The 13708-nt window shown below is 41.8% G+C and overlaps 1 protein-coding gene across 1 annotated transcript; it reads right to left on the bottom strand.

Moving 5' to 3' along the window:
- Nucleotides 1-31: 31 nt before the first annotated feature.
- bmerb1 (bMERB domain containing 1) lies at nt 32-13681 on the bottom strand. The gene is made up of 6 exons (XM_026170037.2): nt 13148-13681; nt 9467-9587; nt 7690-7763; nt 5596-5710; nt 2139-2221; nt 32-2039 (listed from the first exon to the last, which is right to left on the bottom strand). The coding sequence occupies exons 1-6, from the start codon at nt 13233-13235 to the stop codon at nt 1921-1923; spliced, it is 600 nt and encodes a 199-aa protein (XP_026025822.1). The 5' UTR covers nt 13236-13681; the 3' UTR covers nt 32-1920.
- Between the last annotated feature and the right edge of the window lie 27 nt (nt 13682-13708).

Genomic DNA, 13708 nt, shown 5'->3' with positions numbered 1-13708 from the left:
CTTCTCATTATTCAAACATACACACGGTGAGTTCCTGAAAGATGCTCTTTATTTAAACATATATGTACAGGTAGTTTCAGCTTATTTTCTGCATATTTGTTCAATACTTTGACATTAGGACCTTCATAAATCCACTACAACTACAGAATGCTAAGTTATCAGAACAAAGGTAAAGTGACAGAGAGCAACACTTTGCTTGACATGAGTCACACTAAAGTCCTAAATACACTCAAACACACACCATCTATTGGAGGCATTTACAGCAGAGTTGCATTCATTTCCTGGAGTTTATCATTTTAAAAACGCAAGACTTAAGTTCAAAGGATGCATGTTGTTTCTCTGCAATATCCAGAATGATGATGAATGATGTCTCACTACCACAGTGAACACTTCCTGGCAGCTGATGATGCAGATTTTAATATGGCCTCTGATGTGCTGATTTGGGGAGGAGGGTAAATGTGATGATGGAAGATCAAGTGTTGGCATATACAGGCATTAAAGTCATCATGAAAGGGGTTCCTGAAAACTATAAAGGTGAGTCATTAGGCTGGATGCTAGTTGGCACTCTCTATAAATTGTGTTGGAAAAAGTTTAGATGCATTTTTGTTCCAGTTTTATTCTACTACAATCTATAACCTTTGATTTAGAGGACTCCCCAGAACACCTCAAGATGTAAATGGATTTTTTTTTTTTATCTCAAAATGAATTGTAAACTTTTCTCCCATCATATTTTCATTTAAATGTTGTTCTGATATACAAGAGTTTTCTTTTGATGATTCTCTGTGATCTCACTCCAGATTGGATAGAGAAAACTGTCCTTTTGAAGACTTCTAGAAACATAATTGGACCTCTCCTATAGGACGCACATTGCTAACTAGCACTGAGCCCAATATAAGCTCATTTTTAATCTGGTTTCCACTGATGCCGTGCTGCATAGAGCCTTTGCGAACCAGCTGACATTTCCACAGGTTTGAGAATGAACCGGATGCTATATAGCAAAGGTTGGAGTAATTTCAGTGGGGTGGGGGGTACTGTGGACAGAATCTGCAGGTGAATAATCTCTATATTTCTTGTATCTCCACCCTGATGTTAGTGGTTTCAACTTCCGGCTTGGCAACAGTATTGTATCAGATTTTTGGCACTGACTTCAGTCTCTGTCATACAGAACCAGTTCAACACGGGCACTGGCAGCACGTCAGTGGAAAAGAGGCAACTTAGTTTGTTCAGCATTAAGTCTTTGTTTAATTTGTAAATGCCTTAAGAATTAAACTGCTGTTTGATAATATTGCTCAGCACTTGTAGAAAAAATCATCCACTGGCTCCCTCTCCTCATTAGCATATATAAATCAGTTTGCATAAGTCCCTTGGCAGGGAGCCATATTGTTTTTCAGAGCCACTTGTGTTTGTCCCACCTGGGGAAAATGATAAAATGTAGCAACTGAGAGATTCACTGGTTGGATTTTAAGCACTAAATGAATGAATACCCGTCGTCAGACATCAGCTTTTCTCTTCCTGTCAGAGAACCCCAGCATTCAGTTCACTTTATGGACATTGTGCTTGTAGCTCTGCAGATGAGATCCATCCTCATTGAACCTGTCATGATGGAATTAACCAATCTGAAAACTGACTGAATAAATAAATCAACACTTTCAACATAGTTTTTATTTACAGTTCTCTTCACAGCTTCCTTTCCCTTTATTTCATGGTCTTGGTTAAAAGCTCCTTACTATAAAAGTTTCCCTTAAATACCGACCGGGGATCAGCTCCCAACCTCTTGCAAACTAAGCTACGAATCTGATACCTGAACAGTTTCGTGGTTGACTGTGACTCTCCGAGTAACAGGAAGTGATGTACGTCATGTCGTGTGATGTGAGTGCGGTGTCTGACACAGGGTCGGGGCCATAAGCAGGTTTGGGTCAGTTACATTACAGCACACTGGGTGGCTCCGCAGCAGTCCTTAATGATGGCCGCTCCTGACTTGGTGATGGATGGCTTGTTGGGAGGCGGCTCAGGGATTTGTCTCTTGGGCTTTGGAGGATCTTGTCGTAAAGGGAGAGGGAAAAAAGAGACATAATCACATACAATGCTCTTGTCTCTTTAAGATGGTGTGCATGAGTTATTTTTAACCTCTCACTCACTCTGTGTGACTTTGAGCTTCTGTTCCAGAGGCATCAGCTTCAGCCTGAGGAACTCCGCCATCTCTTTGTCCTCCTCCTTCTCCCTGAGGTACAAAACATCCACATCTTAGTCTGAATGAAATTCAGAAAATGTCTGCTTTTATCTGACTGAAGCAGCACTACTGGACTGACTGACTGACAGGACAGCATGGCTGCGCCACAGTTTTTGGTATTTTCAAAGCTAAACATCTGGGGGGGTGTTTTGTTTTAAGAGACTACCAACTTTTAAAATTCCTTCGTCTGTTCATTTCAAGCTCTGCATTTTTCTTCTTAATCTCTATTAAAGTGAGCACACATGCTTTACAGTTCAAGACAATCCTCATCTTATAGTGGGCCTTGGTGAAGCCTACTGTCTGAAACAACCAGGGTTTTTTTTTTATTACTTTGAGCAACTACAGACTTATCTTTCATAAAAACAGGCTTCATCTCTGTTACCTTTCCCCTTCCTTTGTGCAGACTTTGATCTAACTGGCTGCCACGTGGTCAGTCAGAATCATATCAGGGTTATCCACTCTCACTGCCTACATACACTAGTGGAACATACATACTTGTTTTGAAGCTTTGGAGTCAGTTCAGCTCCTTCCTGTCTTTATCCGAGTATGTATGAACACTTTCTGTCTCTTTCTATTTGTCGCTTTCTCCTTCTTGCCTCTTTTTCCCACTCTGTCAAAATCGCTTCTTTCACTCTTTTGACGTCACTGTACTTGTCATGTTATCTTTCTGCTCACACTCTTCAGGTCAATCACTCTCTGCTCCTTCTGTCAATCTTCCTTTTCAGACCTACCAACGTTTAACCTCCTCAATCATCACTTCATCCTCCTAGATGCCAAAGTTTCCATGACTTTACTAATAATAATGGATTGGATTTATATAGCACCCATTCACTCTCGCATTCACACACTGGTGGAGGCAAGCTACTGTTGTAGCCACAGCTGCCCTGGGGCAGGCTGACAGAAGCGAGGCTGCCATATCGTGCCATCGACCCCTCTGGCCAACACCAGTAGGGTAAAGGACACAACGACCAGGACAGAGAGGCCGGGGATTGAACCGGCGACCTTCCGGTTACAGATGCGCTTCCCAACCCCCTGAGCTACGGTCGCCCAACTACATCAACTCCACCAGTATCTGGACTCACACTAGTCCAAAAGAAATCTGTCAAATACAGTCCAGACCCGATCAGCTGACAGCTAAGCTGAGAATATTTTGAGCGCCTCTTCCAGAACAGAGCTACGCTGCTAAACATGAATTACTGCTCAGTGAAATAATAATCCTTGGACTACAGTGGTCCTGAATTAACTATAATTAGTTTAGTAATAAAATGTAAGCTCTACTGAGCACATTTTATATATCTAATATTTCTGTTTTCAAAGCAGTCATGAGCTCTTGTAACCTTCAAACTGCAATAAAATATGAAGATGAAGAAATCAACAAATAATCCATTTTTTCTGTTAATTTCACTTTGAGGCGGAGGTCAGTTTTAAATATATTTAAAGACAAAAAGAGGCGAAAAAAGAAAACCGATTCTTGGCTGGAATACAGAAGCCAGAGAGGCATAATAAAAATGTTTTTCTGTCCTTCTCTGGTCTACATTTTGACGTTTTGGTCATCAGGATCTATAAATGTGCTTTCATCCTTATTGGTAAATGGCCTGTATTTATATAGCGCTTTACTAGTCCCTAAGGACCCCAAAGCGCTTTACATATCCAGTCATCCACCCATTCACACACACATTGGTGATGGCAAGCTACATTGTAGCCACAGCCACCCTGGGGCGCACTGACAGAGGCGAGGCTGCCGGACACTGGCGCCACCGGGCCCTCTGACCACCACCAGTAGGCAACGGGTGAAGTGTCTTGCCCAAGGACACAACGACCGAGACTGTCCAAGCCGGGGCTCGAACCGGCAACCTTCCGATTACAAGGCGAACTCCCAACTCTTGAGCCACGATTTGAAGTACAAATTAAGATTATTATTAGGTTCTGTATCTGCTCTGTCTTTCAGACACTTAATCATGTATCTCACTAAATTATATTAGGAAGGAGCTTGCTCTGCACCCTTGTTGGCTACCATTTAGTTTTGTACAGGACTTCAAACACTCAACAAAATGACATCTGCTGACCTAAATGAGAATTTTTGTTTCAATATGCTTCCTCTGAACAAATTTATAGGAAATATAGAAACATACACTCGCCAGCCACGCCATTATTGACACCTTACTAGTAACATTATGGAACCTCTTTTGCCTTAACAACTGTTTTAATTCTTGTAGCACAACAAACAGCTTGTCAACATGATGCTCAGAGATTTTGGTCCATATTGACATGATGGCATCACACATTCATGATGCTATCACATCCCAGGGGTGTTTTTTTGGACTGAGATCGGGTGACTGCAGAGACAATTTGAGTAAAGTTCAGGAAATCACGGTAAGCAACAATACTCGGGTGACGTGGCATTTTAAACCATGCTTAATTAGTACTAATGGCCCCGAAGTATCATAAAAATATCCCTCACATCATTACATAACCAGCAGCAGCCCAACTGACAATCTGTAGCCTCAGATTCCTGCTCTTAGGTGACAGTAGTGGCACCTGGTGTGGTCTTCTGCTGCTGCAGCTCATCTGCTTCAAGGTTCAATATGTTGTATGTTCAGACATGTTCTTCAGCATAGTGTTGTAACAAGTTATTATTTGAATTACTTTCGCCTTCCTATGAGCCTAAAGCAGTCTGGCTATTGACCTCGGGCTTCAGCAAGGCATTTTGGATATCTTCTCAATAAACTCTAGAGATGTCTGTGGGGGAAAACTCCCAGTAGACCCAGTAGACTGTAAAATTAAAGATTTCTCTTTGCAGCTCTGTTACCTGAAATTAAAGAGAACACACGATTGGACGTAATCTAATGCTACATGTGGCATTGATTTTGATAGAAGATAATCACTTTTAAGACTCTTTGGTTGTGACTCAGTACTGTCACAAAAAATGATTATAATGACACCGAAATAACCCAGAACAATCTGAAGGCACAGTTTCAAAATTAATCTTTTGAGTCCCACAGACATTTGTTCACGCTGTGATTTAAACCCATTATCTTGCCTATCTGAACGTTATCTGTGTCACACTCTGTGGGTTATCTGGGGGAGCAGACAATGCAGAGCCACAGTCATCAGTCAGCCTCCCTCCCACACACACAGCTAAACACTGCTGTGATGATGAAGTGACCCCTGTTCGCCGTCTTCAGTCAAGTTCACATTCGCGCTACACATTTACTCTAATGAGTCTCCTTCCTGCTGTTTCTCAACTCTTCTATGAGGATCAAATGAAGAAATAAACAGCCAGCGGTATCTGAGTAAACAGACAGTCAGCACACAGAGACGTCATCCCAGATATGAGCTGTGCTCAGAGCTTAGGAGGGCCGTACCTTAATCTCTCCACCTCGGCATCGTCGACCAGAAAATCCCTCTTCTGCACCAGTTTATGGATCTTCAGGATCAGTTCCTCTTCTCGCTGCCTGTGCTTCTTGGTTTTTTCTTTCTCTGGGGGGAAAACAAGGAAGAAAATAAGACGGACAGCAGCAACCCATCTGATGTCTACAGACCGACCCTACAGGAATGTCAGATTCTCTTTAACACTGAGTCACGTCACAAAACAGATCCTTAATTCTGACTCACGCATAATTTATAACAAATAAGGCACTCACTCAATTATGCAAATGTTTGTGAGCCTTCTTTTTGGTTTTGCTGGCTGAAGGATTAAGCATCTGCAAGCATCAGAATTGTCCTGCCTCAAAGAGCTAACCTTCACACTCCAAAGCACAGAATATACACTAACAGACCAAATCAGATGTATGTAAAAACAGAAAAGGACACATCGACACATGGCTGCAGAGGTAGGCTGTCTGGCAATGCTGATATCTAGGCTATTTGAGAAAAAGCGGATGAAAAATGACTGTTAAAACCAGCTTTTTCTAACATGGAGCAGTGCAGCTACAGAGCGAAGCTCCCAGGGGGCAGGACAGCCTGAAGGATGCACGGGTTAGACACATAATCCAAAGTCAGAGGAGCAGGTGCAGGAGAGGTAGCTGGGTCTGTCACATGACTCCTTTTGTCCTGGAGTGGAGTAATGGGATACCAGAACCCCCTTAACAGCATACACAACACTTTTGGCACAAGGGAATGTCAGTGAGATTCTACAGGGCAGTGCAGACTAGGTGGCAAGTGGACAAAATAAAAGGAACACTATGTTATAATGCGATCCTATTAATAATTTATGTGATAAGAAAGTAACATATCTTCTCTCCTATGAATTAAAGCTAGAAAAAAATAAAACACACCTCAACTCAAGACACTTCTGTTTTTCTCGCGCAGCCTTCTATGTTGATCAATGTTGGCAAAACTAGTTATATACTACTCTTAATCTGATTTACGTTTGTGCTGTACTTTTTCAATTCTTCCAAAGGGGGCTATTTGACTGATTTGGTTTCTTGTTTCTTAGCCGCATTCCCAAAGAAGTAATTCTGTCAGAGGTGAGTCCGAGCCCATTAAAAGGGATTCTTTTTTAAGTCTATCTGGATCTCAAAATTGAAGATTCCTTATAAATTTTCCACAAATACACAAGGAATTTAAATGAGAAAATTCTTTAAAAAAAAACACATCAAACTAGTCGAGAACCAGATTCCCTTCAGGGATTTACTTCATTCAAGCTGCGGGGAAAATTTAGCCTTCACACAGGCTAAATTAGAACTACTCATGCTGGATGTGTTACTGTATTGTCAGGGTGTTTCTGTTATTTCGTATATGCTGCTGGGTTGTCAAAGTGGTAAAATAAAATCCAGGCAGCGTTTGACAGGTCAGTCCTGATCCTCATGTGTGCATCCTTGAACACGACACCAGCCCCTCCTGCACACACACACTGACACATGATGTACATGCGCTCGGAGGAGGCGTGTTTTCCTGCTGTTGCCAGGTTCTCTCTATGCATAGCCTCATATACGCATTTGGGTTGCTATGTGCGATGCAGCTGACGTCAGTCAGCCACTTCAGCACATTCTCGCTGCATTTCTGATACAGGCAACGCTGGAAGTGACTGTAGGCTAATATTTGATTCCGTTTTTGCACAATGAAAACATGCAGGCAGTAAATGAGTGTTTACTGAAATTCATTTTAGACTCTTTGCCTGGAAAACCTCCCTCAGCTTGTGTTTCCTTCAAAGTGATGATGCATGGATGTTTATGTGTTTGTGAGTGTGTGTATGCTTATCTCTCCCTCATAACTTCACTGTGTCCCTGGGACTTACAATCAATCCTGCGTCGTTTATTGTTACGACACGTCCTATAAATCAGTGTGATACTCGCAGAGGCGATAGGCCTCCTGTGAGCTGCACTTTCTATCAAAAGATCTATTTTTGGTCAAGTCTAAACAGAGAGTGTGGACAGTTCTGCATGCAGAGGAACAACTGTGAGTTCTTTATCGCCTGATTTTGATGCAGAATTTCCATGAGTGACTGTTAATTGTACCTGGTACTGCGACAATCTGCCTTAGCTCCTGCTTTAAACTCATGATGTCTTTGCAGAGCTGAATGTCATCCATCCTGAAAAGATAAAAGGGAGAAATAAAAGTAAAGCACTGGCTTCCATCAGATTACAGACAAACTGATATGATTAGCTGCTTCCACTTCCATTTCTGACATATTTATCTGATTGACATGACGTCAGGCAGACCTACACTGTATAATAAGGAATCTTGAAGAAAATAAACAATAATCTGATGTAGAGGAGCTGGATAATTAGTTTGAAGGATTTTCTAATCTAACAAGCGGAGCTTTTTTTATATTAAGTCTTTATGAGGTGAAGAATTTAGCTTTCTGCAACTAATTTTCTGACTTTATCTCTAAAGCTGCCAATTTCCGAACCTGCCATTTTATCAGTTTTGCTACACAAAAACGATTGCCACAATTTCCTCGAGCACAACACACAGTACAACACAGAGTCTTCACATCACTTCTCTTGATATAAAAAGCCATTCAAAACACATTCAGTTAACAAACATTTTAAAAAGCGAGCCCACCAAAGCACTCTGAATGGTTTTTATTATTCAGAATAAATTACCCACATTCAATTCATTTCTGTCACTGAACTTATTAATTCATTAGCAAACAGTTTCAGTGTTAATCTCTAAATAATCACCATTAGCTGGATGTTGTTGAATAAACTCCGCTCTTGTTCTTGTCATTAAGATTTCATAGCCTCGAGCTCACACATCAGGAGTGAGTGTGTTAAGTGTGTCGAGACGGAAAACACACAACGACAAAAAAAATCAATCCTGCATGCTCTCTGTGCTTCCTGTAGCCCTCATGTCTCACCCTTGGGGCCTCGGCATTTTCCCTTTTTATTACCTAAATCCCTGTCTGTGTGTGTGTGTGTGTGTGTGTGTGTGGGTGTGGGTGTGTGTGTGTGTGTGTGTGTGTGTGTGGAGCAGATTTAATTCTCCTTGTGATAGATCAGGACGATGACTCATCCACAGCCTCCTGCCTCCTTCCTCCTCCTCCCTGCATGTATCCCAGTTGCTGTGTTTTACACCTCCCTCCTTCTCCTTTCTCCCCTCCTAGATCCCTCGCTCCGTATATCTCCCTCCTCTGCCTTGTGTTTTACTCTCTCATCGGTATTAGTAGATTCCAGCAACCTTTGGCACGCCATCTGCTACTTGGTGTGTCTGTGCCTGCACGTGAGGACGGACAGCAGAGAGATAACAATAAGCAGCATGGTGGCCTAATTAAGCCCTGCAAGTAGGCTTTTTATTACAGTGCAACACTGTGGGATTTTTTAAATCTTTATCAGCTTCATCTGATACTTCGACCATCACTGGGCAGATACTAAACATGCAGTTACCCCCCAAAATACATGGTTCATTGGTGAGAAATTTGGAAATAGTTTTGCACAAAAATAAACAAAGCCTTGTATTTCCATTTTTAGTTTTAAAACGATACACTGAGCGGGTATATAATGCTGTTAAAACTTCTTTTTCAGCAGTGATCTATAATCCTTTAAGCTTAGCGGCCAGTGAGTCCATCAGTGATGACTCATTCAGCTGCTACATGCATGTCCAGCCCTCGGAATAATCAATGGACAAATTGACAGCTTCCCTAAATATTGAGCACCAAGCTTAATGTATGTGTGAAGGAAGTAACACGCATGCCTTTGTGTTGTATTAAGAGTATCAACTGTGTCTTGGTTAAAAAAAAAAAACCTCAAAAAAAGGCGAACCTCTGGTCTCAGAAAAAACACAGACACTCACATGAAGCGCAGCTCTGACTCTCTGCGCACCAGGACTTCCCGCAGGCGTTGGATACGAGCCATCTCCACCTCGATCTCCTCTGGAGACATCGTGCTCTCTGCCATTGACACATCTGAGTGACCTGAGAGGAAGACAAACAGAGGAAAAACAATGCAATAAAAGAAGACAGACCTACAAGACATTCTTGAACCATAGTTTTATTCACTCTGGACACTCCTTTACAGTTCAACCAAGCCTGCTTGGTTTAAATTACAGAGAACAAGTACTACACATGGCTTACTTCCATTGGCCGCATCTAATTAAAGCTCTAAAATGTAAAGTCCTCATTCCTTTGATTTGATGTCACATGTGCATTGGAAAGTTCACTCCTTTCGTTTCATCGTTGAAAACTTTCTCATACCGTCAGCTTCTTGGCAAACTCACTTCTCACCTCCTCTCTGTGTGACATGTCATATCACTGCACCCAAGAGCATGATATTTGGTGAGAAAGAGGTGTGGATAATTGAGTTAAGTGATCTGAAGTTTAAAATCAAAGCAGTGCTTCAGCCATAAATTACAGATTTTTTTTCTGAAAGCTTCCAATCGCCCATAAGAAAGGAATTAACCAGGAATATATCACAAGTATTTTCCAAAGAGACAGAAAAAGCACTTTCAGCACGGACCGATGACCAGATGTGGCTTCTCGTTGATTTCTTCCCAAGCTGGAACTGACCTCACACTCCATCTCTGCCAGTAACATGCAGAAACATTGCAGCTACTATACAGACAAACCACTTAATGCACTCGTCAATGCACCGACCACAAAAATGCCGCAACACCTGATGAAGCGGCTCAGCATACGGACAACAGCATAAATCGAGCCAATATGGAAAACCTATCTATGTTCTCTGTGTGTGAAAGTGTTTAGCACTGTGGTGTGCTGATTCCCTCCTCAGAAGAGAAAGCCTGGTTCACCAAGGCTTTGACAAAGGGACCAATGAAGAACTTTACAAAGTTGCATTATGGGAAGTGTTGTACCTGGCTGAAGGGGAGCTCGGTGTCAAGTAAACAAAGGTATCTTTTTACTGCTAATTATGCAAAGCTACTCTAGTAGAATGAATGAATAAACATACTAAACTGGAAATTACATAAAAGTATTGTTATGATAAAAATACTATTGCGTAAAAGTGTCTCAAAAGACAGTTATATAGTGTACCTTACTTGATCTTCTCATATGAATACTCACTTCTCCATATAGAAATTACAAGGATTCTAAGTGTCTGTCATTCCTTCTTCCCACTCAGGCTGTGAAGTGATGCCAGGACAACAGGACATAATATCCAGTCTACAGATGCCACGTCACAATACACCTGATTAAACAGTTATTTGCGTCTATAACACACTCTGACGCATGATTTATTCAAAGTATGTACGGTAATATTAGAGGGTTGGGATCAGTCCTCCGTCCTCCTGCAGCAACACTAACTGCAGTGTGCGTTTGTGATACTTTTCATGGATGCTTGCTGAGGATGGAGCTGACTCACCACAGCAGACAGAAGTCTGCACAGGAGGGCGCACTTTGTTTGTGCCTTGCTGATGTTGAATCACCATCTGACACGTCTGCTGACAAAAGACGCAGTTGCGAAAGTTTGTATCAGCGAGATACGAACTAAAGTTTTACACGCGTTTCCTCTATCTCCTCTTTTTTTATTTTACTGTTTCTTGCTTTTTCCTCGCACGTTCCTCTGCCTCGCTTACAGCCACGTGTTCATCATCAATAACACCAAGCTGCATTAGGTCCTGACCAGACCATTAAAAGTGGCAAAGTGCCAGCTCAATAATGTCTTAACAGCTCTCTCTGAACCCGACATGCCGCTAACACCTACTGAGCACTAAAAACACTATAAGTAATTAAATGCTAATATAATTAAAAGTGGCGCTTTCCTCAGAGACAGGTATGGTTGACAACAAAATCCAGCCAATGTAAACCACACCTGAACTACCCCAGTTTCACTAAAACTAACTGGCTCATTGGTGTACTTCAGGATTACGACTTAATGAGGCTAAAACAACCCTGAGAGTCAGGATCGTGTGTACTGCAGCAGCCACATGGGGTTTAACAACAGGGAAATGTCAGTGCCTGTATGACATCGAATGCAGACACCCCCTGACACATGCTGCAGTCACACTGTACACACTGCTGCCGGACCACACCCCCTCCAGTGGGAAAAAAAGAAGAAAAAAAAACAGATGGTGGGGACAAAATAGAAAGTGCAAGGCAAACACGTGTGCTATTTGCCTAATAGATGGACACAAACCTGCAGGGAGCTGCCTTTGTTGTACCTCTGTGTTGTTTTCTGCCTGTATGTTTGTCTTTGTAGCAGAAAGAAAACGAGAGCGCGAGAGAGCAATGGCTGGATCTGTTTCTAAAAATATCCTCTGCATTTTCTTCTCAGACTTAATCTGGAAGTTTCTTCACACACTACTCCCCTGTGATGATGATGACTGGAATCAGGAGGGACACTTCTGAAGTCTCTTCTATTTCTCTAGCTTCGTCATTCAGCTACGTCACTAAAACACTTTTTATCACACGAGAACAGGAGAAAATAACAGAAACATCTAAGACGATGTAAACAAACTCTGTTTTTGCTGCTTTATGCCCATCCCGAAGCTTTGCGTTTGAATGATTTCATTTGATCATGACTGTGCATTAATATTGCCACAGGCACAAATCCAAATCAGCATTAAAACTAAACAACCATTTCATTTTATCATCTAACATGCGTGGTATTGACTAAAGATGAAATCCATTAGGCATGTGACATAAAAATAGATTAATCAATCATCTAACAACCATGAATGCCAAGCAAATATTTTATTGATTCTGGCTTTCCATGGGGAGGATTTTCCTCTTTTTTTCATATCACTTTAATTTGAATAGATTTTCATCAGTTGCTGAAGAAAAAAAAGCTCTCTGAAGAGGAGACAGAGCTCTGAGCTACTTCAGACACTACTTAATAAATGAGAGAGTGTGCATTTTATATGCAGCCTTGAATAGAACAAATAAGACAGGATCGTGTGATGTTGAATTTAATGTCTTGTTTGGCGTTTTTGCAGCTTATGCTCTATTATCACAACAACAAATTAGCCTTAATTTGTTGTTGTTATATTTATTATTGGTACTTGTGAGTCTCGCCAACACAGCTACGCAAAATGAATCCCATGAATAATCACTGAAAGTGGGGAATAGAGTTAATAACATTTTTTAAAGCTGCCTCTTGAGCCCTTTCATATAGATATACGTACACTGATTAGAGCAGAGGAGCAGGGTGTTCACTCAGAGCTAGTGCTCCTGCTGCATCTTATCAGCTCACAATTAAATATCCACAAGTTTGCAAATGCGCTGCGTCCGAGACCTTTAGTGGTTAAAATTCATTAACAAAGGGCGCAATATGCTACCCACGGTTTGCACATAAGGGACGTAATACGCTTTTTAGTACCAAGGCAGCGCTATTGATCCCATCCCAAACCTTTTGTGAGTCACGCTTTAACCATTTAAACTCTAAGTGCTGACTGGGCATCCTGACAGCGAAACACACACTGAAGAAAAGCTGAGACCACAGCTGCACGTTTCCCGCCACACACTTCCCGTTTTTGTCTTTATTCCCTTTTATTTTATTGTTTTTCGTTGACGACGCTCACCTTTGTCCGTTGTCCACGCCGTTTCCGACACAGCTCCGTAGCTCCTGAGCGCGCGCTCGGTGTCCGATATAGATTTCTTCAGTTCCATGTCGGTGGAGTGCACGCGCGCCGAAACCGAGAAACGATGTCGTCCTTCTGCGTCTCGTCTCTGAGTCTGTGCGACCTTTCAGATAAGTCAAATTTCACCCGGTGACAAGGCTCCAGGGACCCGAGACGTTGAGCATCTTTATTCGAGGTTTCAAGTCCTTCGACGTGTGGATGGAGAGGATGTAGAGAGCATGCGCAGTGCGGCCAGGAATGTAAAGGCTGGGAGACACCCACTATCACCGAGAACGCATTGAGAGAAGAGGGGGAAAAAAAAACACACACACACACAACCTAATCTAAATATTTACCTATGTTTTATTTAGTAATTGAAATTTCATATATACATAATCATATATACAAATTTCTTTATGTTTCCTCTTCCACTTATCCATCCATCCATTCACTTCCACTTATCCGTCTTTCGCAAATGCAGGCTTTCCGCTGAATAGAAGTGCGCGCGCATACACACTAGGA

The sequence above is a fragment of the Astatotilapia calliptera genome, chromosome 6 (genome assembly GCF_964374335.1).
Source record: "Astatotilapia calliptera chromosome 6, fAstCal68.1, whole genome shotgun sequence".
Lineage (NCBI taxonomy): Eukaryota > Metazoa > Chordata > Actinopteri > Cichliformes > Cichlidae > Astatotilapia > Astatotilapia calliptera.
The sequence above is the reverse complement of the archived record's forward strand: the minus strand, read 5'-3'. Positions and strand labels throughout refer to the sequence as shown.